The sequence below is a fragment of the Cucumis sativus genome, chromosome 4, assembly GCF_000004075.3.
Source record: "Cucumis sativus cultivar 9930 chromosome 4, Cucumber_9930_V3, whole genome shotgun sequence".
Taxonomy (NCBI): domain Eukaryota; kingdom Viridiplantae; phylum Streptophyta; class Magnoliopsida; order Cucurbitales; family Cucurbitaceae; genus Cucumis; species Cucumis sativus.
This window is the reverse complement of record NC_026658.2, coordinates 19,864,422-19,890,813: the sequence shown is the minus strand read 5'-3', so window position 1 is coordinate 19,890,813 and position 26,392 is coordinate 19,864,422. Positions and strand designations below refer to the sequence as shown.

General features: G+C 34.6%; 1 protein-coding gene across 2 annotated transcripts; it reads right to left on the bottom strand.

Annotated features, from left to right (window-relative positions):
• Positions 1–4,502: 4,502 nt before the first annotated feature.
• Positions 4,503–18,745, bottom strand: LOC101210528 (serine/threonine-protein kinase SAPK7). 2 transcript variants are annotated; one of them, XM_031884934.1, is made up of 11 exons: positions 18,678–18,745; positions 17,423–17,557; positions 17,249–17,323; positions 17,048–17,149; positions 11,887–11,940; positions 11,712–11,804; positions 11,518–11,613; positions 5,666–5,758; positions 5,440–5,544; positions 5,264–5,362; positions 4,503–5,019 (listed from the first exon to the last, which is right to left on the bottom strand). In XM_031884934.1, exons 1-11 carry the CDS (start codon positions 18,714–18,716, stop codon positions 4,747–4,749), a joined length of 1,164 nt encoding a protein of 387 aa, XP_031740794.1. In that variant the 5' UTR covers positions 18,717–18,745; the 3' UTR covers positions 4,503–4,746. The 2 variants fall into 2 exon arrangements, with proteins under 2 accessions (XP_031740794.1, XP_031740795.1); XM_031884935.1 differs by lacking the exon at positions 5,264–5,362.
• Positions 18,746–26,392: the final 7,647 nt, after the last annotated feature.

Below are 26,392 nucleotides of genomic sequence, written 5' to 3'. Positions count from 1 at the left end.
TCTTATCACATTAGTCGAGTTGCATTCCACACTTGGTCAGTGTATGTAGCCAACTGCTTGAGAGGGAAAGTAACAAGGACGTGGCTAACACGCATAAGGAAGAATTTTCTCGACTTTTATGAGATGACTTCACTCATTATATCCCGAAAGGTGAATAAGTGTGGACTCTATGTGTTGAGAGGTTATTGTTCTTAAATGTGAAGCTCTCTATAAGTCTTATAAGTGAATATTCTTCTGACATATTTCACTTAATCAAGATTAGTCATATGGATCCCGACAGGTGACCATGTATGGTGTTCAATGACTTTGAGAGGAGCACGCCTTAATTATAATCTAGTTAAGAGAAATGTATCGCATCAGGGTTCTTACAGTGCTTAATCGTCTTGTAATGCATGGACATTCCTTCACTCTTTCTCGCATACAAGTTAGTTCACATCTCCATATCTTACCATAAGTTATCCCGTTTGCATGAGTCTCTAGGTGTAAATAGGTAGTATTAGTTTATCCTTAACATTCTTTTGTATTCTTTTATTTATGTCATAACGCCCAATTGATAGATAAACCCTAGAACTAAGCTTTGATATCAATTCCCTGTGTTCGACCCTAGCTCATCCGAAAAAACCTTTTGTTTCGCTTACACTTCACAAGCAATAGGAAAACTTGTACAACGCAAACATGAAATTGAGCCAACTATTTATTTTTTAAATTGTTCTACACAGTGTAAATATTTTCAAAACCTTTTTCGTTTTTTAAATTGGTCTACACAATTACTAGTTTGTTATATTTTTCGAAAAACCCTTGTTATATTTTGACCAAAGTATTAATGGTTGAACATTTTTTTATTTTTAAATTTTTGTTGCAATGTTCGATATATTTTGTTCTAGCCACAAAATTCATTATATATTTAAAAATTAATCTAGAAGCATAAAACATTAATAATAAATATTGTGAAAAAATTAAAATCATTTTTTGCCACGTTTTTTGTGTTGCTAGAAATATTTTGGCCGTTAGAAAGTTCTAGTGACGTTTTATGCATGGACAAAAAAGAAACAAATATTATCTGTCGATACATCATTCGTGGCCAACAATCAAATTTCTATCCAAAAAAAGTATTTGACACATGCATATATATATATATATATATATGTTTATTTATTTATTTATTTTAGCTTGGGAGAAGTTTTTTCTTTTTGCTGACAAAAATATTTTCGTTAGTAGAAACAGTTTCTGTCCACGAAAAAAACGTGGGTAGAAATTCTATTTTTGTTGAGGTGACGATGATTGTGGATAAAAAGATCTTTCTGTCGGAATTTATGTCCTAAAACTCGTAGTTTGTTAATCATATTCTATTCAAGAAAGTCGTTATTTATACTATAATGTTAAAACCAATAAACTAAGGACCCAAGGATATTATTGAGTAAACTTGAACTTTATGTAAAGACATAAGCATGGATCAAGTTCGAATATATAGCTTAAATAGTGTATAGTATACGAACATAGTTGAACACCTTATTATGGGAACACTATGGATGCAACCCGCTTTATAGTTAAGTATAAACGATGTGATCCTAAATCGTTCATGTAGAGACATGGAAATGGGGGTATCCTATATACAGAGTTTACATAAGACTGGAACCATAGAAATAGTCACTTTTAAGTTATAGCACCATTAATTTTAATAAAATTGACTATTTCGTTTATAGATCATATCCAATGTAACTTAATCCTAATCCTAAGCTAACTATGAACTTTTGTTCACACGAAATTATCTTTAGGTCTGCATTGGTGAGGGCAACTTAATGGCGTTGGTTCAATAAGCTTCCCATTTAAGGGGTAAAACCGAGTGGATAACTAGGAACATAGGGTGCAAGACGAAATTCGCTCCTACCTGCTCTAGGGATAGTAGACAGGTTATTCCCTTAATGACTGAATCCAAGTCTTGAACAAGGGACCCCACCCTCTCATTCGCCTGAGAGGAATTCAGTTTAAAGGTTGGACTTTAAACCAAATATTGTTCAATAGTGGATCAATGAAACTTAAGGAGCAAGATGTAGTCTCGAGGGTAAAATGGTACTTTAACCCAACCGAGATTACAAACAATCTGTGAAAGATTAAATTGTGCTTATCATGGTTATATCACATGGACACAAATATATCTATAGTGTGAGAGGAGTGCAACTACGACATTTAGTGGAATGAACCGTTAGTTAACGAAGGATGATTAACTCAGTCTAAAATAGTTTAGCTAGTTAATCTTGAACCGTTGGAGTCCATTAGATTCCCTCGCTAGCTGACAAGGAATCAACTTAGAACATTATGATGAAATAATTCAAATTGTTCGAATTAGGTAAAGAGATAGAAATCGATGAATATATTTGATATAGTCGTCGATTATAACCTTAAGATAGAGGTTCATGTTTAAATATGATTTAAATATTAAAAATATAAAAATGGATTCATATTCGGAAGCACATAATTGATGGCAATGCTCAAAGTTGTGAAAAGTCAAAATGTTGACTTTTGATTTTGAAAAGTCAAACTTTGACCGACTTTATATTCAAATGTGATTTGAATTTCGAAGAAATGAATGCAGATTCATGCTCGAAAAGTTGACATTAGTCAAGACAGACAAAATGGTAAAAAGTCAAAATGTTGACTTTGGACTTGAAAGAGTCGAACTTTGAATTTGATTTAAATGTTAAATTACCATATTGCCCTTAGACTAATTTAAATAATAACACTTGTTGAGATTTGACAAGCTTATCACTTGCATGTGATATGGAAGTGGCTTATTGCATGCAAGACACATACCTCGCTAACAATGGTCAAGTGGTGAGATAGGGAAGATTTTGCATGTAGTTTGCTTGTAAAGTGGTTTTATGCAAAGGTGAAAGGACTCTCAGATTTTAAATTGAAAATTAATTTTGTAATTGAGAATTACAAAATAAAACCAAGAACTCTTTTATTTTTTACTCTGAACAAAAGATCTAAAGGTTAGGTTCCTCCAAACGATATCATCTCTCTATTTTCTCTACCATTTTGAGTCCCACAACTCGATTTCAAGTCTGGAGAATAGCGGGTAAACTCTAGTAGTAGTCCCGACTTCAAATTCGTGAAGAGAATACAAGAGAAGAAAAGCTTAAAGGTAAGTTTTTCTATTAACCTCATCTTTATTTATATTAGGGTTATTTTGCATGTTGATTACTAAATTTTGTTTAGTTGCAATTAGAGTAAAGTTTGTTCCTTTTTTCCGTTGTGCATGTCTACTATTTCCTTCACTATCTTTCGATGTTCGTTTTGTAGGTGGAAATATCTTTTCTGCCCATGAATTTAATTGGCGTGGACAATTCTACCGACATAACGCCAACAACGTGGGCAAATGAAAAGATACGGGATTTCAGCAACGAAGTGTGCCCAGACAAAAATAACGTCCACACAAAAGCTCTACCACGTTTTCCTTAAGATTTGCCCACATTTTTCCGCATCGACAGAGACCAAAATTCTTATAGTGCTCATCAATATTATCAACCAAATATCACTTTACCAAGTATAAACAAGTAAAAATAAATTAAAAAACACCCTCCACCATAATGTTGTTTTCTTTCATAAACCATTAGAAGAATAGAAACAATTAAGGAAACACAAAAACAAGTCCAACTACGTAGAATTATTTAATATATAACAGAATAACAAGTGACAGTACAGAATTAATTTGTAGCATAGACTTGCAAATCGATCATTTAGAACTTAAAAATCTATTAATATAATATTTTACCCTTTTAACCATGGGAGAACCATAATTATTTAATATTTTTGTATACAATACCAACCAACATCAATAATATAAATGATAATCAACGTAACTATATTTCATGATGTGACATGAATTTCATTTCATTAGTAGAAAAGTGGTCTACGACGACAGTTATTTACTGTCTTAAACAAAAATCACGACAGTTATTTTCAGTCATAGAAGCGGGAGTCATGGAAAGTCCTTCGATGACAGTTTTTAAAAACTGTCACAATAAGTTATTTTATGACATGAAATAAATGTCGTTAATCAGAATTCAACGACGTCAAATAACTGTCATATTTTATTTTATGACAAAAACAACTATCATCATTTGTGTATTAACGACGGTTAAATAAATGTCGTGAATTCATTTATTGTGACATTTTTTAATTGTCATGAATATGTTAATCGCGACAATTCTTTTGTATAAAAATGTCATTCTTTTGCTATTGACGACATTTTTTTCCTGTCACATATAGGGCAATCGTGACAATTTATTTTATTAAACAACTGTCCTCGTTTTTAGATTGACAACAATTAATAACTGTCACAAATTCATTTATTATGTCATTTATTTTTTGTTGCAAATTTCTCAATTTACTACCATTTTTTCTTGTTCTCCTTGCCGCTCCACCATTACACGAACCATTTGAATGACAATAATGTAGCTGAGAATGACAATTTTGAATTTATAATATTGACACCCATATAGAAAAAAGTAGCCAACACTTTAATATATATACGATATAATACAATTTATAATATTCGTACATTTCCAATCAAGTGTCAACAATTTACGAGTACGGAATCCCAACCCTTAATCAAAAAATATTTTAAATAGCATTAGAATACATCTAACAAGATTTTCTGCAGAAGCATAAACGGCCAACCGAGTATGTTCGTCTATGAAAATGTTCTTTGAAAGAAAACTCATGAAGTTGTCGACTCCGGTTTCATTCAGACATAGCTTCTTCATCTTCCTCATTTTCTTCCGTATTGGTCTCTTCTTCCTTTTCAGTTTCTGAGTTGTAGTCCACGATGGTTGTCGATGATGAGGGCAGTTTCTTCTTCGCCTCCCCCACGACCTTCATGATTTCTTCAACACTTTGATGAGAGAAGGTTGGAATGTTCCTCATATAAAAGAGGGCTTGGATTTCTTTTCTCAATTCCCATGCCAGTTTCTTTTCGAACCATGGGTGACTTTTAATTTCTTGCAGTGGAATTCTCTATCATATCATGTCGAGATTGTAAGAATTACATTATTGAAGAGAAGCAGTATATCCCAACACCTTAATGAAGGTAAAATTTGAAAAGAAATAAGGAGATTGTACTACGAACAACAAACAAAAAGTTGTCATATTTTTAGTTATTTAACTATGTCATTTAAAATAAAATGAAGAAATTTTTGGATTTAAAAACAAAAAATGAGAAAATGAGAAAAATATATTAGTTCGTCATAGAAAAGTATACCATCGAGGGATCTACAACAAAGATGTGAGAGAGTAGGTCACGACAATCTTCAGATATTTTAATATTCTCTGGTATTTTATAATCTATATGCATTATTCGCTGCAGAAGAACAATGAGAAGTGAGAAAGATATGATGACTTTATTGTAATAATTAGTATGCAGTAAGCTGGAAGTACCTTAATAGTTTTTCGAATGTTTTTAGGATCGTTTGGATCTTCAAAAGGATATGAGCCGAACAACATAACATAGAGAGTAACCCCACATGACCATACATCCGCTATCTAAAAAACATATGCAGAAGGAGATCACAATGTACATATTAATTGTATCTTGAAACAAAGCTAAAAGTATTTAGTAGCAGACTTTCCAATAAGGTAATTGCAATTTGATTATCACAAATACCTTTCCATTATACTGTCCTTCTACTAGAACCTCTGGTGCTGAGTATGTTGTAGAACCAACCCTTGTATTTGGTATTGAATGCAACGGGTATAACTATATAACAAATTGACAACACAAAAACATAACACAAATTAGTGTTGCAATGTCTTGGCTTTTTGACCAAGATGCGATTAGTAAGACCCTTAGTTGTACCGTGATATCTCAACTAGGTTCATATAACTCCCAAACACCCTCATCATGCCCCGAATATGATGCATTTCATTCAAAATATAGGTACAAAGAGCTATTTGTTGATACATACCAATGAGCTAAAGAAAAGCTTGCCAATTAAGAGCACATACAAAGGGACTACTAGAGAAAAGGTCGCTAGCTAAGATAAATAGGTCTCCAAATTTTTTATATTTATGTTATTGACGATTTTGACTCACATCATATAAAATTTGTAATCTTGGAGCGTCTTTACATAATTCAAATTATTCTCTCTATGATAAATTGTTCTCCTTATACTCGTAAGTGAATGTAGGCTTAACAAACTACTGGTGAACCAGAGTCAATCATCCGTTTTCTGAGGAGAAGAAACGATGGGATATAGCTAGCTTTGCTTTTCCAAATGGAGATAGCTTTAATAAGTCACTATATATACCTCTAATTTTATTAATAAGTAAGTAACAAGAAAGTTAAAGGGCACGAGCCAAGCCTATATCAGATACAGAGAAATCAGGCTAGGAAAGTTGCTAAGTTGAGCAAGATTGTTGAGAGACGGTAATTTTTTAATAAAAGGTGCTGATAGAACACCAAGTAATGGTTCTTATTTGTTCATTAAGCAACCAAACTATTATAGAATACAATACTCAAACCAGTCTTGAAAACACAAAACAAACAAGTACTATTACAGACAATAACCAAGTTCAAAATAAAACACTCAAATCAAAAGTAATTTACGATAATGGAAAACACTTTCTAAAATTAAAGTAACTGAACAACTTTTGTAATTTTGCTCTCCAAAAATACAGCCCCTCCCCTTCCACAAACTGATTAACCACCCCCCATCTTTCCTTCCATCTCTCCCTTTTAACCTCCCTCCATGTAACTAACTGTGATTCCCACTAAGGTGATTTCCATTTCCTCCACTTCCATCGTCTGTGCATGTGCAATTCCACATATATTTCTTCTGCTATATTGTATTACAATTGGTGGTCTATCAGGTGCCTACTTGATTCATAATCCTATGAGATTACAATGTTTTCCCAAGAATTATCGTTGTTCATCTGTTTATTGTTGAACAACTGATTGTTTCTATCCAGCCAAATTGTCCACATAAGAGTTGCTTCTACATTGAAGAGGATTATGTTTTCATGGTTATCAGTTTTGCATGCATAACATAGAGTTTGGCATAGGGCTTTAACATTGCCATCTGGGGGCTGCCATCCAGTTTGTCTGTGTATTTTCTCCTATAGAAGTTTTGATTTCTCACAGTGGATGAAGATGTGATTCATGTCCTCGTTGTGGGATTTGCAAAGAATACACCAGTTCATATTTAAGCATATTTGTTTTTGGATATACTTTCCATGGATGACTTCCATAGTGTTGATTTTTTCATGTACGATCATCCACAAGAAGAATTTACATTTTCTTAGAATAGGCGAGCTCCATAAAGTTGTGAACAACAAAGGATCAAAGCTCTGATAATCACACACATAATCAACATAAAGTGAATGTTTGACAGATGCAATATTATGGTCTACTTGGACCCTTATCTGGAAAAACAGCAGGAAGGGCGTCTTTTGATCAGCTGCCAACTAGATCTTTCTCTTTCATTCAGTGGTCTTCTTCGACTAAAGTCCCAAGAATTTGTCCTGAAGTCCCAAACTTGTTTTATCGAGCCATTTTTCACTTTTGTAAATGTGAAAAAGTCTAGGAGCTTTGAGAGAAAAGGGACTGATTTCACACTAGTTACCATGCCACAATGATAAATCTTCTCTATTATTGATTTCCCATTTAAATCTTACTCTCAAACCAATCGAGGCCTTTGTTGTATAGCATGCCATGGGGCTCTCGGGCTGCTAAATTTTTCTTTAATTGGAATGGCCTCAAGATGATGACAGAACACTGATATAATGTCTAGGTTTATTGATATCTTCCACAAAATTACAATTAAATAAAGAACAAATAAGTAAAAAGGAAACTCAAGAACACTTAAAAGGAATATACCTTATACTCCTACCCTATACTAATCTAGGTATGTAACATTACTCGGGCCTTCAAAAACACCTTATTCTCAAGCTGCGCTTACAAATATGATCACAAAAATTTGCCTCTTTTTTTTTTTTAATTACAACCCCTTCCCAGTGATATGCTCATCAAGTTTGAAAAAAAAAAATTCCCTTTACTTCAAAACATTTCTTGACTCTAATCAGACCTAAAGGTCTTCATTGGAAGACAGTTTAACAAATAAACCGCGTGTCTCACCGCTTCTCCTCAAAATCTTGCAGGCATGTGCATGCTTTTGAGGAGTGATCTCGTCATCTCCATTACGGTGCAGTTACGACACTCTACAATGCGATTTTGTTGCAATGAGATGTCATTTGATTCCTTCGTTTTTGCAAAATTGGGTGAACCCTGCAGATAAGAACTCACCACCTCGATCCATCTGGAGCATTCTAATCTTGTACTTCGTCTTATTCTTCATTAAGAGTTTGAATTTCTTGAATCCTTCAAATGCGTCACTTTTTGCATCCAATATACACAACCACATCCATCTTGTGGACTCATTAATGATCAATAGAAAGTACTTGTTTTCAGCAAGAGTACATGGTGAAATCGGTCCACATATGTCGGCATGGAGGAGTTCTAATGAATTCTCTACTCTATATGTTGATTGACATGGGAACGACATTCTCACTTGTTTGGTAATTACACACGCTTCACATAACTTGTTCAGTTGAGTCACTAATGATACTCTAACTGCCAATTTCTTCTCTCCCATGAGCTTCAAGTCATGAAAATTTACATGGCCAAGTCTCGTGTGCCACAACCATGTTGAATCTTCTAGGCTTGTCAGAAGGCATACTTGCTTGAGCGTCTTCAAGGTTATCTTATACAAGCGATTTTAAGTTCGCTTCACCGACATCAAAAGCTTCCCACTCGACCTATCAGACACTTTCATGGCATCTCCCGTCATTTGCACCTTGTTTCCATTTTCTGCCATTTGTTCGATGCTTATAATGTTACTACATAACTTTAGAATTTAGTACACCTCTTGGAGAGACTTCTGATCACCGTTCTTGCACTCGAACACGATCATTCCTTTTTCCATGATCTAAATGGTTGATCCACGACCAAACCTCACCCTCCAAGTGAAGCCTTCATATAGTTCTTGGAACTTCTCACGATTGCCAGTCATGTGGTTCCTAGCACCGTTGTCAAGATACCAAACGTCATTATTTTCTCCATTTTTTTCGTTGCAATACATCTCTAGCAACAATCACTCTTTACTAAGTAGTATGACATCCTCCTAATCACATCTAGTGCATGTCCCTTCCTGGGACACGATCATTATCAAAGTTGGTTCTTCTTCGACGACACAAGTTAGATTAGCTTCATCGTCAAGACCTTTTCCACGACACTCTGACGCGTAATGTCCCATCTTGCTGCAAGTGTAACACTTAATGTGACTTTTGTCATGAGTGTCATTTCTAGTGTCGCTAGTGCCTCCCACACTATTTTGACACTCCGTGCCATGACCACAACCACGTCTTCGCCATCTTCCTCAATCGGTACCATCAAATTCGCACCCTTTGTTCATCGAAAAGTTGTCAAACTATTTACTTTATGTTTAGCTTTCCATTTAGCATGGGTAAGTAGGAGTTGTCCATCACTGTTGTTATTGTTTCCTCGGAGCTGTGTCGTTCGTTCCTCATACGCCTTCATTCGTTCAATCACCTTTTCAAACGACATGGTTTCAAGATCTTGGAATTGTTTGCTTTCGGTGACAATGGGAAGATATTTGTTGGAGACAAAATCAATGAGCTTCTTGACCAAATGATGAATCCTCAAGTGCAACTCCGAGGGTGGTGAACTTGCTTGCTAATTTGATAATCTGCTTATTTTTCCTCCCTCCTTCCCTCTACTTTCTCCATGTTTTCCTTCTTCGAATCGCTCATCTCCCTCTCCCATTCCTTGTACTTTCTCTCTTTCCTTTCTTTGAATCGCTCATCTCCGTCCCTTCTTCTATCCTATTTCATTCTGAAAAAATGATTAATCACTTAGAAATAGACAAATTTATCAGCAACATCAACCATATTTGACAAGGACATAAATAAATGGAAGAATTTAGTGGGTTTCTTTTCATATATAAATCAAATAAATAATTTAAAAATATATATTTCAAGCCTTCCGCGACGCTGCATCACGGAAGCTTTTTGTGAAGTCACGTCACATAAGCCATTTGCGACGTGTTGCAGCGTGCGTCTGGGAAATTTTTCCTGTCGTTGACGTGAGCCACATCGGGGAAAGTATCCCCGATGTGCCTGTCGAAGTCATTCGCGACGTCGCAATAACCTTTATCGACATTGGTTAGGATTTTCGACGACGTATTGCTATGTCGAGGAAAATCTTATTTCTTGTAGTGTATGAACTCATCTATCGTCTCGGTTTCCTTCATCTGAAGAACATTAAACTCTCTCTTCATGGTTTGAACTCGCCCCATCTTCACCCGCTCACTGCCCAAGTACCTCATCTTGAGACTATCCCATATTTCCTTTGCGTTCTTCTTATTTACGATTTGTGGAAGCATGCCTTCTGAAATGAATTGGAGAATGTACGCATACGCTTTCTTGTCCTTCTTCACATCCACTTCGGCTCCTCTCACTGGCTCTATTGCTTCCCAAATTCCTTGGACGTCGAGGATTGCTTCTTCCTTTATTGTCCACACCGTGTAGTTGTGTGAAGTTAACATCAGGTAGAGAATTGGCATTCCGCCATTCTCCTTTGTTTGTTGCGAGACGCTTGCCATCTTCACTGTACGGTGGAATCTTCGATGAGAAGACAACCTGCTCTGATACCAAATGTGTTCGTTTTAAAACAAGGGATCTGTAAAAAAAATCTCACGCACTCTACCGGAAGAAAACAGATAAAACAAAATAGATATTTTGAAAAATATATTGCTATATTGCCAAGAGGGGAGAGAAAATAATGAAACTTGTTATCTTATTCAATTAATGACTAATATTTATAGTCTAAAAACTGCAAAAAATTAGCAACCTAGTGCATGCTGAAATTTTGGAGAGAATTAAAAAATAGTCAAAACAATAAATATATATAAAAAAAAAAAAAAAATGTGTGAACATTCACAAGGATTCTCGAGAGTTAACTACTTCTTCCACCTATTTAGAAAGATCATGACCGGATTAATAGCTCACAAGGGTTCCTTGATTGATGAGTGTTTTCCCACCAAATCTTTCATGTTTTTCTTAAACTCACGCTCATTGAGAGAAGTATTGTTTAGCCGAAATAGAGGACCCCATCAGATAAAAGTTAACTCCAGAACAATGGAAAAACTGTCAGAAGTCGTTCTAGTAAGGGTTCCGGAGAGATGAGGCTTGAATTTTTGCTCCCAAGATGTATATAGAGTCAATCCTATGTTCTTTACATTATTTTATTATTATTATTATTATCTTTATTTGTTGATTTAGTAATGGAGAATAACTTTAGGTGACCATAATCTAGACATCAAGTAAAACACATGCCAAAACAAGAAGATGTAGATATAATAATATCTTGAAATTATAAGAAAAGAAATTTAGTAGTAGACTTTTGCAATAATGTACTTGCAGTTTGATTGTCTAAGATACCTGTCCATCATCTTGTCCGTTTGCTTGATCCATTGGTGCTGCATACGTTGTAGAATAATCAACAATTGTATTTGGTTTTGAATACAACATGGATGACTACAAAACAAATTTGAAGCAAGAGCAAGTTAACTTGGAAAGAGCAAATACAATTATCATATATATGTGTGTGTGTGTGTGTGTATTCAAAGAGCGACCTTGGAGTAGCCAAAATCACAGATTTTGACGCGTGGTGCTTTGCTTCCATCTAAAAGGATATTATCTAGCTTCAAGTCTCTATGGCATATTTGCTGCAGTTTATATCAAACAAAATATGGTATTATAACAGTTTTAAAAAATAAACCATATAATGTTTAAGGTTTTGTATCCTACCATTGAATGAATATATTCGAGTCCACAAATCAGCTGTTGGAAGAAATATCTTGCCTGTAACAAATAAGATCCTTGTAGTGTGAGGTTTGAAATTACCATAAAAGGAAACCTCGATTATCTGACGATTGTCTCTTGCTAATATTTCTCTTGTTATCAAACGAACCAAACAAGGTTATTCAACTGCCACAGCCTCTCGTGGGCGTCATAATTGTTAGAAATTAATAAGCTAGATACATTATGGATAACACATTAATAGATACATTTCTAGTTTCAAGATACATATGCATTTCTAGATACATGTAATTATTCAAGTACATGAATGGTATGTATTCATGTACTTCATTTATTTTGTGTCTTTTAGGAAGTGTCTCTTGAATACTATATATAGAGATCATTTCCTTCATTTGTATACAAGATAAAAGAATCAAATCAGTAGAAGCAAATTGAGTTTTAGAAAGTAAGTGAGTTTCAAGAGAACAACATTCTTCTCTTGTGTGTTATTGAGTTTTCTAAGAGAACAAATTTCTTCTCTTAAAAGTTTGTGAGATTTAGAGTAAATTTAGAGTGGGCTCGTCAACGCCTTCAACAAAGTGGTATCAGAGCAAGGATTGAAAGATGTCATCTAACATGTTGCATCCTCAACTTCCTCGTTTTGAGGGAAAAAACTATAGGCAGTGGAGTCAGCAAATGAAGGCTCTTTATGGATCTCAAGATCTTTGGGATATTGTTGACGTCGGATATTCAGAGCCAGAAAGTGAGAATGGTCTTTCAGCACAACAACTCAATGAGTTGAGAGATGCTAGAAAAAAAGGATAAGAAGGCATTATTTTTCATCTACCAATCTGTGGATGAAAATATTTTTGAAAGAATATCAGGAGTCTCTACTGCTAAAGCAGCATGGGATGCATTGCAAAATTTGTATGAAGGAGAAGAAAAGGTAAAATTGGTCCGATTACAAACACTTCGAGCTGAATTTGATACAATTCGAATGAAAGATTATGAAACTATTGAAGAATTTTTCAACCGTGTTCTCTTAATTGTTAATCGATTGAGATCAAATGGAGAAACAATTGAAGATCAAAGGATTGTTGAGAAGATTCTTAGAAGCATGACTAGAAGATATGAGCATATTGTTGTAGCAATTGAAGAATCCAAAGATTTGTCAACTCTCTCTATAAATAGCTTAATGGGATCTCTTCAATCTCATGAGCTCAGATTGAAGATGTTTGATTCTAATCCTTCAGAAGAAGCTTTTCATATGCAGTCCTCCTATAGAGGTCGATCCAATGGAAGAAGAGGTGGACGTGGTGGTAGAGGCAATGGACGATCCAACGTTGTAACAAATACAGAGTCAGAAAGCAGAGACAATCAATTTTTTTCAAATAGAGGACGAGGAAGAAGTTCAAATAGAGGAAGAGGTAGAAGTGGTGGTCGTGGAGATTTTTCTCACATACAATGTTTCAATTGTAGACGTTATGGACATTTTCAAGCAGACTGTTGGTCTAAGAAGACTAATTCTAATCAAGCAGAAACCACACTAATGCATGAGCAATCAAATAATGATCAAGGTCTTCTCTTCCTCACTCTCAATGTTCAAGAATCAAGCACTGAAGAAATATGGTATCTTGATAGTGGTTGTAGTAACCACATGACAGGAAGAAAGGATATTTTTATATCTTTAGATGAATCTCATCAAAATGTAGTGAAGACTGGTGACAACAAGATGCTTGAAGTCAAAGGAAAAGGAGATATTCTTGTCAAGACAAAAATGGGAAAAAAAATTACTGATGTGTATTATGTTTCAGGTCTCAAACACAATCTTTTAAGTGTTGGACAACTTCTCCTAAGAGGACATGATGTTATTTTTAAAGATAACATATGTGAGATTAGAACCAAGAATGGAGATCTCATAACGAAGGTTCGTATGACTCACAACAAAATGTTTCCAATTAAAATATGTTATGAGAAGCTTGTTTGTTTTGAGACTTTAGTAAATGACACCTCATGGTTATGGCATTGTCGATTTGGGCACCTAAGTTTTGACACTTTGTCTCACATGTGTCAACAACATATGGTGAGAGGAATGTCAAATATTAAAAAGGAAGATCAACTCTGTGAAGCATGTGTTTTCGGAAAGCATCATCGAAATTCATTTCCGACTGGAGGTTCTTGGAGAGCATCAAAACCACTCGAGCTTGTTCATACAGACTTATGTGGACCTATGAGAACTACTACACATGGAGGTAACCGTTATTTTCTCACATTTATTGATGACTACAGTCGAAAAACATGGATTTATCTACTAAAAGAAAAGAGTGCTACTTTCGAATGTTTCAAGACATTCAAAGCAATGGTGGAAAATGAAAGTAACTTGAAATTGAAATCATTGCGTTCGGATCGTGGAGGAGAATATATTGTTTTTGCAGATTTCTTGAAGGAAAATGGAATCAAGCATCAGAAGACTGTTCGAAGAACTCCTCAACAAAACGGAGTTGCAGAGAGGAAAAATAGAATAATAATGGAACTTGCAAGAAGTATGTTGAAGGCAAAGAAGCTTCCTGATCAATTTTGGGGAGACGCAGTAACTTGTGCTGTTTATCTCCTAAATAGAGCTTCAACGAAAAGTGTGCAAGGTATTACTCCTCAAGAAGCATGGAGCGGATTGAAACCAACCGTTAGTCACCTAAGAGTGTTTGGGTGCATTGCTTACTCTCACATTTCAGATGAGAAAAGAGGTAAGCTAGATGATAAATCAGAGAAATGCATTTTTGTTGGGTACAGTGAGAACTCTAAGGCCTACAGACTATACAATCCGATAAGTAAGAAAGTTATTATTAGTCGAGATGTCAAGTTCGATGAAGCAAAATTGTGGCAATGGAATGCACCAAATGAAGACCAAAATCCATTACATGTTGATATGGATGGAAAAAAAGATGCTCGAGACTTGGAGCTTGAAGTAACTCAACCACTGACTTCACCTTCTTCATCACACTCCACAAGTGATGAAGAAACTACTCCAAGGAAGACCAGAAATATTCAAGAGATCTATAATACTTCAAGAAGGATACTAGATGAAGAACATGTTGATTTTGCTTTATTTGCAAATGTTGATCCTGTATACTTTGAAGAAGCAATTCAAGATGAAAATTGGAAAGATGCAATGAATCAAGAGATTGATGCAATAAGAAGAAACGAGACATGGGAGTTAGTAAAATTACCAGAAAATAAAAAGGCTCTTGGAGTCAAATGGATCTATAGAACAAAGCTAAAGCAAAACGGAGAAGTGCAAAAATACAAACAAAAGTTTGGTGTGGATTATGAAGAAGTTTTTGCACCAGTAACCCGCTTGGAGACTGTTCGTTTGTTGTTAGCCCTTGCAGCAAAAAATAACTGGAAAGTTCATCAAATGGATGTAAAGTCAGCATTCCTAAATGGGTATTTAGAGGATGAAATATATGTTGAGCAACCCCCCGGTTATGCAAAGATTGGAGAAGAAAATAAGGTGTGTCGATTAAAGAAAGCCTTGTATGGGCTAAAGCAAGCACCAAGGGCTTGGTACAGTCGCATCGACAATTTTTTCTTAAAGGATGGTTTCAGAAGATGTCTAGAAGATGTCCATATGAACATGCTCTCTACACCAAAGAAGATGAAAATGGTAATTTCTTGATAATTTGTCTATATGTTGATGATTTAATATTTACGGGCAACTCAAATATGATGATTGAAGAATTCAAAGAGAGCATGAAAAAGGAATTTGAGATGACTGATATGGGTTTACTTCATTATTTTCTTGGTATTGAAGTTAAACAAGGTGATAATGAGATTGCAATTTTCCAAAAGAAGTATGCAAAAGATTTGTTGAAAAAGTTCAAAATGGAGAATGCTTATCCTGCCAGTACTCCTATGGAATTGGGTTTAAAGTTAAGTAAGCATGATGTTAGTGAAGCTTTTGATGCCACCATTTATAGAAGTTTGGTTGGAAGTTTAATGTATTTAACTACAACTAGACCTGATATTATGTTCTCGGTCAGTTTATTGAGTAGATTTATGACATCACCAAAGAGAAGTCATTGGGAAGCTGGAAAGAGAGTTCTTAGATACATTCTTGGAACTGTTGATCATGGAATCCACTATAAAAGGAATGTGGATAATGTTCTTGTTGGCTACAGTGATAGTGATTGGGGAGGAAATATTGATGATTTCAAAAGTACTTCTGGGTATGTATTTAATATTGGTTCTGGAGCAGTTTCATGGGCATCAAAGAAGCAAGATGTTGTAGCATTGTCCACAACAGAAGCTGAATACATTTCTTTGTCTGTTGCTAGTTGTCAAGCACTTTGGCTAAGAAATGTACTACATGAATTGAAGTGTCCTCAAGAGAAAGGGACCATCATGTTCTGTGACAATCAATCATCTATTTCACTTTCGAAGAATCCCGTTTTTCATGGAAGAAGCAAACACATAAACATCAAATATCATTTCATCAGAGAATTGATCAAAGATGGAGAAGTATATATCAGGTATTGCAAGACTCAAGATCAAGTTGCAGACGTATTCACAAAAGCATTAAAGACAGATTCATTCTTGAAAATGAAAGAGAAGCTCGGAGTTTGGGAAGTCTAGCTTAAGGGGGCATGTTAGAAATTAATAAGCTAGATACATTATGGATAACACATTAATAGATACATTTCTAGTTTCAAGATACATATGCATTTCTAGATACATGTAATTATTCAAGTACATGAATGGTATGTATTCATGTACTTCATTTATTTTGTGTCTTTTAGGAAGTGTCTCTTGAATACTATATATAGAGATCATTTCCTTCATTTGTATACAAGATAAAAGAATCAAATCAATAGAAGCAAATTGAGTTTTAGAAAGTAAGTGAGTTTCAAGAGAACAACATTCTTCTTTTGTGTGTTATTGAGTTTTCTAAGAGAACAAATTTCTTCTTTTAAAAGTTTGTGAGATTTAGAGTAAATTTAGAGTGGGCTCGTCAACGCCTCCAACAATAATGTTAGGAAGAAGCTTAGCTTTTGGGTGTGTGATAGGTTGGGTTCTGAGCTATTAAGTTTTGAATAAATCTTGTCAAGAATAATACGACTAGAGAGAGACTCATTTCATGGTAGATGAGAGACAGTAGATAGGTAAGAGAGACCTCATCTTCAGTACAACAACCAGAATTGGAAATTCGTCGGAAAAGTTGTCCTCCACCAGCATATTCCATCACTATACCCAACTTGGTTGAGGTTAAAATGACCTGCAAATATTAATTAAACAACCCTCAACTTCATTTTTATATTTTGTACGTCTCCACTGTTTCTTAAGCTAAAATAACTTGACTAAAAAATAAACTTGCCTCTTTGAAACGAACGATGTTTGGATGCTGAAGTGATCGATGGTTTATAATCTCTCTTTCCACATTCTCATCGATCTATCAATACAAATAAAGTATTGAGAACAGAGATAAGGATGCATGATTTAAAAGACCAAAATGAAAGAATGATTGAATTGAGAAACAGAATCAACTAACCGTCGGACCACGTTCTATGAACTTCACTGCAAAAAGTTCTTTGGTGTTTTTGTTCCTCACAAGTTTAGTAACACCAAAACTTCCAGAACCCAAATAATCGTCAACAATTTCGTACTTCTCCATTCCATCAACCATCTATACTAACGAAGGATTAATATTGACCCTACAAACTCCCATAACCCTTTTCTAATTCTTCTTTTTTGAAAGAAAAAAAAATACTTACATGCATTCCCATTCTACTGCACTACGTGAGTTTTTTTGTTCTTTTTTATTAATATTTAAAAAAATATTTATGTTAGTAGTGAGAAAGAACGTACGAACATGAGTGCATCTTGAAAGATGTGCCGATATTCCTCTTTTTAAAATAAATAATTTTTTTCAAAAAACTAGAATATGGAACATCACTTTCTAAACATGTTTAAAGTTTTTACTATTTTGTTTTATATGTTATGCTATTTAATATCTTGTATGTAAAACCTGAGTATGTCATTCTAATTAGTCTAGCAATATTAACCTTAGGTATCTAAATATGATTGTAAAGTGAGGTTGAAACCCTAAGATGAAACCTCCATGACCATGGTCACTCCCTATTTCTGTTGACCCTTCAAAATAGGTGTTTTTGAGAAACTAAAATAAAGAAAACGAAATTCAGTACCTCAGAATGACTAAAAACTCAAAACTTTTATATAAATCCCCTCGTTCTTAAAAAAAAAAAGAGGAAAATTCAACCCTTTTTAACAGTGAAGTTATCCTTTTATATATTACAAAAACATCAAACATCCAATTGTTGGAAGGTGGATACCTCCAAATAAACAATCACCAAATATAATAAACTTATTTGGAAGCCTCCTTGATTAATTTTTTTTTTCTCTTTTTGTATTCTACTTCACACTTGGTTGCTTTTCCAATGCAACATATCATCAATCCTATTTGTAAGATGGTTTAAATCCATTAGCTTTCACACTATAACTAAACACGTGTAACCATTTAAATTCCTACTTCATTCATCAACATATCTAATTTTAAATGAGCTTACCACCTATTCATCAATATATTGATGCATATATAACTTTCAAATGTCTTAATTGTTGTGTTGAACTTACTGAAATTAAAGCATGCTTTTAACTTTTCAAAACCAATGTCATAAATTTGATCAAAGCATAGAATGAGAGGCTGGGCAAAGAACAAAGCTAAAAATTCATAGTGTATTAGACCGAGAGAGAAAAGGGTAGAGAGTATATAAGATATAATTTACTTTATCTTTTGAAATTTCTTCCTCACCAACATATTCCATCACCAAAGCCGCGTGGGTTTTGGAGACCAAAACCTACAAATATTAAACAACCCTTCAATTTCAAATCTATCCCTTCCATATCTTTCTTCTAACTATTTCATAATTATCTAAAACGTAACTTCATCAGTATTTTTTACTAATAAGATAAGCTAAAATTTGAAGATAGACGAAAGAAATTAAACTTGCCTCCCTCAAATGATAGATATTTGGATGTGGAAGCAATTGATGATTCCTAATCTCTTCTACCATAATTTCATGCACCTGTAAATTAATTTAAAATAAGAATATATATCTATATATAAAGAATTTTGACATGCATATAAATTAACAAGGATGGGGGATTTGACAGAATTATTAGAATGGAGAAAAGAGTAAACCTGAGGACCAAGTTCTATGAACTTCATGGCAACAACTTCTTCGGTCTGTTTGTTCCTCATAAGTTTTGTAACACTGTAATTACTTCCAGCATTCAATTCTTTAACAAATTCGTACTTCTCCATTACTAAACCCTCAAAATCAACACCAATGGCAAGGATTGGAAATAGAGTTTTGGGATCAGAGATCTGATGTATTGTCAAATAACTTGGTGATATACCATCCTTATTTTTTTCTTTTTCAATATATTGTATATCTGAAGTGTGATTTTTTTTAATTATTATAATTATTATTTAAACAAAATTGCTTGGCCAAACAAGTTTTGGGAATCAGATCTGAATTAAGTCCAACTATATTTTTTTCTAATTATTAATAATTACATTAACTAAGAAAACACAAAGAAGTTGTTTGGTCAACTCATATATATGAGTTCGATTTCAAGTTGTTATTTGTATTAATAATACCATGTACTAACCTCATCCAAATGACACCATATTTAGTTTTGTTGTAGAATTACTAATATTTGACCATATGAATTACAAAGCCCATTTCTCCTTTTACTTAATTCATGAAGTTGCATGCTTTTGATGGGTTAATTGTGGAGGTGAGTATATATAATATATATTTTTATTATTATTGGTTAATAGTGAGGTAATGATCAATTGACAAAGTTGGTGATGGGTTCCTTGTAAATAGAGCAAAAGTAAAGAAGAATTCGCAACTGAGCCAATTCTTTGCCAAAAAAGAAGAAGAAAAGCCGAGAGCCTTTACAGTAATTTTTGTTGAAATTGAATTAATCTACACTTAATACATGAACTTGCAATATTAAATATGTATGAATAGATGAGATATCACTGGATACGTTATATGTTATATACGAAGAGTCACATGTATTCATATTTATTTTTATTGTTGATGACTTTTACCTTGCTTTTCTACTAGTATAAATATGTGTAAGGTTTCTCTTACTTTTCTATTAGTATAAATATGTATAAGACTTTTTGTAAAAAAAAAAAGAAGGTAAGAAAATCAAGTTTAAGAAATATTATTCAATTTCTTTCTTCTCAATTGTGTAAACAAGAAAACAATTTTCTTCTCTTGTTTCTTGATTTGTATTGTGAGGACCTATTACGTTTCCAACAAGTAGTATCAGAGCTTCAGTTAGATATGGCTTCAAATGGTAATATGTTGCAACCCAACTTTCAAGGTTTAGTGGGAAGAAATTTAATCAATGAAATACATAATATCAGTAATCAATGAAGAAATTTTTCTTTGTTGATGGATATATAGCTGAAAATTATCATCTACTCATAAACTATTTCATGAAAATAATTCTTCTGTGATCATAAGAAAATAATTCATCTCTTCTTATGGGTCTGAGCTAGATTTATTAGATGCATCGTTGTGTCATTGAAATTGGATCGCCAATTCTTGGGTGTTTTGATTATTATTTTCTCTGTCAGTAACTTATGTTCTTGCCTCCTCTTTCACATTTAATGCTATATGAAAGCAAAGGGGGCATTATTGTGGAGGTTGTTTAAAATTTATTATTATTCTTTGTGTTGACTTGCTTGTAAGATGGGATTTAGTCCATCATATTATATCTTTGTACCGTATACAATTTGTTTATTCAAATATCCTCGATTTATCTCATTATTTCCATGTTTATATTTATATTTTTTTCTTTGCATTGTGATTTTTTTATTTCAATTCTTTCTTGTTCAACATTGCCCATCATTTCTTTTAAGAAAATTGAAGATAGAATGCCTTTTGTTTTCAAATCTCAAATCCATTATAGGTTATGGTTAGACCAATAATAATCCATTTGATTTGTAAGATACCCTAATCTATTGGGTTGCCTTCGATTATATTAAGTTACAATTCTAGTAAAATAGCTCCATGGTATCAGTTATATGTAGCATAAATCACAAAGTTCCCAAGCGTTTGACAATAAGTAATATATATTAATTATGTTGTTTATAGTTGATTAGACATAAGTGTGGTATAATTGATGAAAAGATGTATCGTTTATCCCAATAATATATATGCCTTCCATTTTGATATCTTTTTAAATATATAACTTTTCTTATAAAGTTTAATTTTAGGGATAGTTTCAAATTTAGCAATTAAATTCAAATTAATTAAGTATATAGCACAATTTTAAAAAGTTTACAAATAAAACAAAATTTGTCAAATTCTATCACTGATAGTCCATGTTGTAAATATTGGTCTATCAATGATATACCATATGAAGTCTATCAGCGATACAAGTTTATCAGTGATAGTTTTGCTATATTTGCAATTTTTTAAAAATGATGCTCCTTAATTATTATTGCTAAAATAGTCATCCATTGCAATTTTCTTTAATTTTAAAATTGTGGCCGATACGATGTAACTTTATTTTGATCCCTTGAGTCTATATATGGTCCAGACATAAAAGTGGTATAATTGATGAAAAGATGGAGGATATTATATATATAATGTTGAGAATTTACGTGAGATATAAAGAAAGACTAGAGAACAAAACTAAATAATCCTTAAACTCCCATTTTAGTGAACCTCTGTTTTTCCCTCGCTTTTATGTGTTGGAATAAATGGTTATGATTCTTCGTGAAAGGATGCATCATGAGTAGATACATCATTTCATAAAAAGTGTTATTAACTAAAGGACTTGACTTTTTAAATTGCCACAAAAAGTCTATAAATAAGTCCTTTTGGTTGAGAGAAAGACACACATCAAATTCATTTGTCTTTTATAAACAAATTTCTCATCATATTCACAATCCTGGCGTTCAGCAGCGATTCATAAGGTTTCATTCGTAAATCTTCTATACGGGGTGCTACACTTAGAAGAAAGTTGATATATTCTATCCTGAGAAGCAATTACTCTAAATTCTCAAGCACTAGGGTGAGGAAATTTGTCTTAAGGAGACAACGTGAATTCGTTAGGCTCAGATCTATATTTATATATGATTTTATGTTCATTGTGATAATAATATTCATAATAATTTGATAATTTGTATAACATCATCAACTCCTTAATTCAATCTCCTTCCTTCAATTTCCAAAAGTGATAATCAGTGATTTCTATACAAAACTTTGGATCTTTGATAAGGTATGCAAAGTAGAATTTTCTATTTTATTTCTATCTATTTGATGTGTTGAAACCACTTGCATTCTCCATTTATATTATGTGTAGGGATTGAAGAAAATCTTATGAGAAGATTGAAGTTGGTTTATAAATATTACAAGTGATTTCATTGTATCAAGACAAAATGAAAAGGTATGAGAGTTACAATTGTTGATTTTAGTTGCTGATGAAAGTTTTTCAAGGAGACATTACATTGTTGAGTTTAGTTACGTTGAGTTAGATACATTACAGATTTTAGTTAACTTGGATTGCTAAGTTTTTTTTTATGGTTTGTATGGTGTTCATTTTAGTTCATGAGTTTGGTCACATCTTTTAGTTTTGACGCACTTGCAAAAAAAATGTCAAACAAGTTATAATGATTAAGTCCATAGTGTCACAATCGTAGTGTTTCAACCTCGAGACGGACGATTGTGCGACACTTGTTTAACTCGATGAACAAGTCAGCCGATCAAAATCCAAGAGTTGTGGATAACGTCGACGTATGTCGTAACCTTCCTTGGCGTTTTTGGGAAATTTGTTTATAAAACGCGAGAAAGAAAGAAATACATTGAAATAGACATTACAATAAGCATTAAAGACTGTCAATTGCAAGAAAAAATGGTTGCTTGCAAAGAGTACAATTAATGCTTGGGCGGTGATTCAACTTGTATGCCTCCCCTATAGTACATTTTGAACAATTTCAGCTCTGGTAGGCTTGCATATGAAAATGCTGAAACGTCACACCCAAGCTTTATGACCTAAAATGAAAAGCAAACACCTAAACTAGATATGGAGCTTAAAGATAAGATAAACCAGGAGTAATCGAAACATATAACCATAGGTAAACACACCTTGGAAAAATATGTATGTGACATACTTTCCCACTTAAATAGTTGACGTCCCTGTCGACTGGCAAAGCTGGAATTCTTCGATCTTCTGCCTCCATACTTCACGGTCACTAGTACATCTTCTTCTTGTTTCTTCCACTTGGTGGTTCTTACACTTCGCCTTGAACTTGTGTATCCTCCCCTCGTGGGTCTTCTACTTTTCCTCACTTCCTTAGTGAGGACTTCTTCTACTTCTGCTTATCCCTCTTGTCTTCTCACGAAGTGGTGATCTTGATGTCTTCATAACTGAGTCAGTTCAAGTCACCGTTTGACGATGACCTGGTCTCCCACACGAAAATCAAGGAGGCGATGCTTCTTCTCCGCCCACTTTTCAACCGCTTTAAGGCTCCCTCCAGATCGGCCCGAACAGTGTCTGATCTCCACTTCCACTTCTTTGCAATGCCACGAGTCTGAGGACCCTTCTTCATATAGGGGAAATCAACAAGGCGACAATGCATGTTGTCCGCCATCAACACTCTATGTTGGACTTCTGTCAGTTGACGAGTTCTTCATAGCTGTAACACAAGGTTGAGTTGCCTCCAACGACTGACCCCCACTCTTTTGCACTAACTTACCGGCCTTCGTCAAACTCATGTCATTTTGAGTGACAGAGTTTTCTGCACGGATTCTTTTGACGTGTTCCGCATTAGGCCATCAGCTTGACATGCCGGTGTACGAGTCGACACATGTGGAACCCCATGATCGCTCCTCTTACTACATTCTGACCCAAAATCAAGTTTGAGCATGTCTCTCTATCTCCTTGCTTAATCCGAAGTCAGATTCGGCTGAGTACCAAAATGGCTGGCAACATCCTCGTTCATCTCTCTGACAAAAGTTGATATATGGGAATACTGTCTCCCGTCCCCTAGACTATGTACTATGGCAAACGTTTCTTCTTCAAACACCGTATAATTTCTTTCTGTGGCACTCTTCTTCTGACTCTCAAATGCGATAGGGTGTCCATTCTGCACTAGGACACTACTCAACGCATGATTAAACGCCTCAGCGTAAGCTTTAGTAGGTTGGGTCACACTTACAGACCTAAGAGTTGGCCTTCTCCTCGGGGCTTGCTTCAGGACATGGCTGTTGACATCCAACCGTCCTTTCTCTTCTTTCTATAAAAAGTCTTGTGCTTCATATAGAGCTTTTGCAGGTCTAGTGAATCTTGCACCCGACAATCCCTTTGACTATCTCCGGAGTCCAGATGGCTTTGACTGCGCCATACAACAATCATTCTTCGTACGCGATTCTGACATGGGTAAACTATCACGTTTCTCATCACAACATCTCTCCACAACACACCTTGTATCTTCTTGAATACGACCCTCTCTCAGTTGCATTGCCGAGATCATTCTTAGTCTTTTGAGTTGTCGAAGGTCTGTCTGCACAACGGTGGGGTAGACCCCGTGATCACCAGACATCTAGTCGCAGGCATCATGATCACTTGATGTTCGGGAAGGAATTTCATTTCGAGAACTACATCAAAGTCATCCATGCCTACAACTACGAAATCAACAAAACCGCTCCATCCTCCCAACTGAATCACCGCCCGTTTCACTACTCCAACGACGGGTAAAGCTGTAGAATTTACGTCCTTCATTTTTTCCGTATTCTTCTTCCAAAGAAGATTTAGTCGTCTGGCTTCGGCCACCGTTATAAAATTATGAGTTGCACCGGAGTCGACTATAGTGCTCTTTGCATGCTTTCGGTTGATCCAGGTGTCAACATATATTAGTGATAGAACTAAGTCATGCACAGCGGAAAAAGAATCGAATTTCTACCCTAATTGCCACAATTAACATGTAACCATAAACTAATCAAATTAGGGTTTTAAGAAGTATTACCTTTGAAGCTTTCAAAAGGTTTGATGTCTTCTTACCAATTCTACCCAGAGACCACCACTAGTACTCAACTGCTATCCTCTAGACAAAGAACCGGGTTGTGGGACCCAATTTTGATGTAGAAAGTAATGGAGATAAAATGAGATTGGAAGCTTTCTTTTTTCTTTTTGTTGAGATTATGAAAAATGATAAAAGAGGCAAAAGTCCTTCAACATTTGAAAACATCTCTATTTATAGCCTAATTACATGCAAAAATGCATGCAATTCAATTGCCAAATCTCAACACCTAATATTCCACTAACAATTAGTGGAACTTAGTGGGCTAGGTGTCTATATCTCATATAGCCACATATCCCACTAAGAGTTAGTGGGATTATCCAACAAAATGTTGGATTTTCCCACTAACTTAGTCCAAGGGTAAAATGGTCATTAGATTTTTCTAGTCAAAAGTCAAACTTTGACTTTTCTAAGTCAAAAGTCAATATTTTGACTTTTTACCATTTTGTCCGTCTTGACTAATTCCAACCTCCCGAGCATGAATCCGCATTCATTTTTCCAAAATTCAAATCACATTTGAATATAAGGCCGGTCAAAGTTTGACTTTTCAAAGTCAAAAGTCAACATTTTGACTTTTTACTATTTTTGACCAATTCCGAGCTTCTTAGTATGAATCCGCATTCATACTTATAGTATGTAAAACATAAAGCTCTATTTCTAATTAGAAGACCGACGATTATATCACTGTATATGTCGGTTTTCCTTTCTTCTCCCTATTCGAACAATTCGATTTATTTCATCACACTGTTCTAAGTTTAATCCATATGAGCTAGCAGAGGAACCTAATGGACCTATAGATCATGGGCTCCAACGATTCAAGATTAACTAGCTAAACTCTTTTAAACCGAGTTAATCAACATTCGTTAACTAACGGGTCATTCCACTAAAGTCCCGTAGTTGCACTCCCCTCACTATAGATATATTTGTGTCCATTTGATAAAACCATAATCAGTAAGTTAATCCTTCACAGGTTGCTCGTAACCTTGGCTGGGTCAAAATACCGTTTTACCCCCAAGATTACATCTTGCTCCTTAAGTCCCACTAATCCACTATTGAACAATTGGTTTAAGGTTCAACCTATAAACTTAATCCCTCTCGGGCCAATGAGAGGGTGGGGCCCCTTGTTCAAGACTTGGATTCAGTGCTTAAGAGAGCAACCTATCTACTAACCCTAAAGCGGGTAGGAGTGAATTCCATCTTGTACCCTATGTTCCCAGCTATCCACCCGATCTTACCCCTGAAATGGGAGGCTTATTGGGCCAACGCTGATGAGCTGCCCTCACCTATGCAGATCTAAGGATAATCTCGTACGAACAGGAGTTCATAGTTAACTCAGGATTAAGACTAAGTTACCTAGGTCATCAATAATTGAGATAGTCAGTTTTA

What these genes read in the sequence shown, in the direction of transcription:
- LOC101210528 (XM_031884934.1), bottom strand. Translation starts at nt 18,716, where the DNA reads ATGGAATATGTTGGTGAGGAAGAAATTTCAAAAGATAAA. An exon ending in GTTGTTGTACTGAAGATGAG is followed by an intron (nt 11,941 to 17,047) that starts GTCTCTCTTACC and finishes TATTTGTTACAG; the next exon opens with GCAAGATATTTCTTCCAACA. An exon ending in AAGGACAGTATAATGGAAAG is followed by an intron (nt 5,545 to 5,665) that starts GTATTTGTGATA and finishes TATGTTTTTTAG; the next exon opens with ATAGCGGATGTATGGTCATG.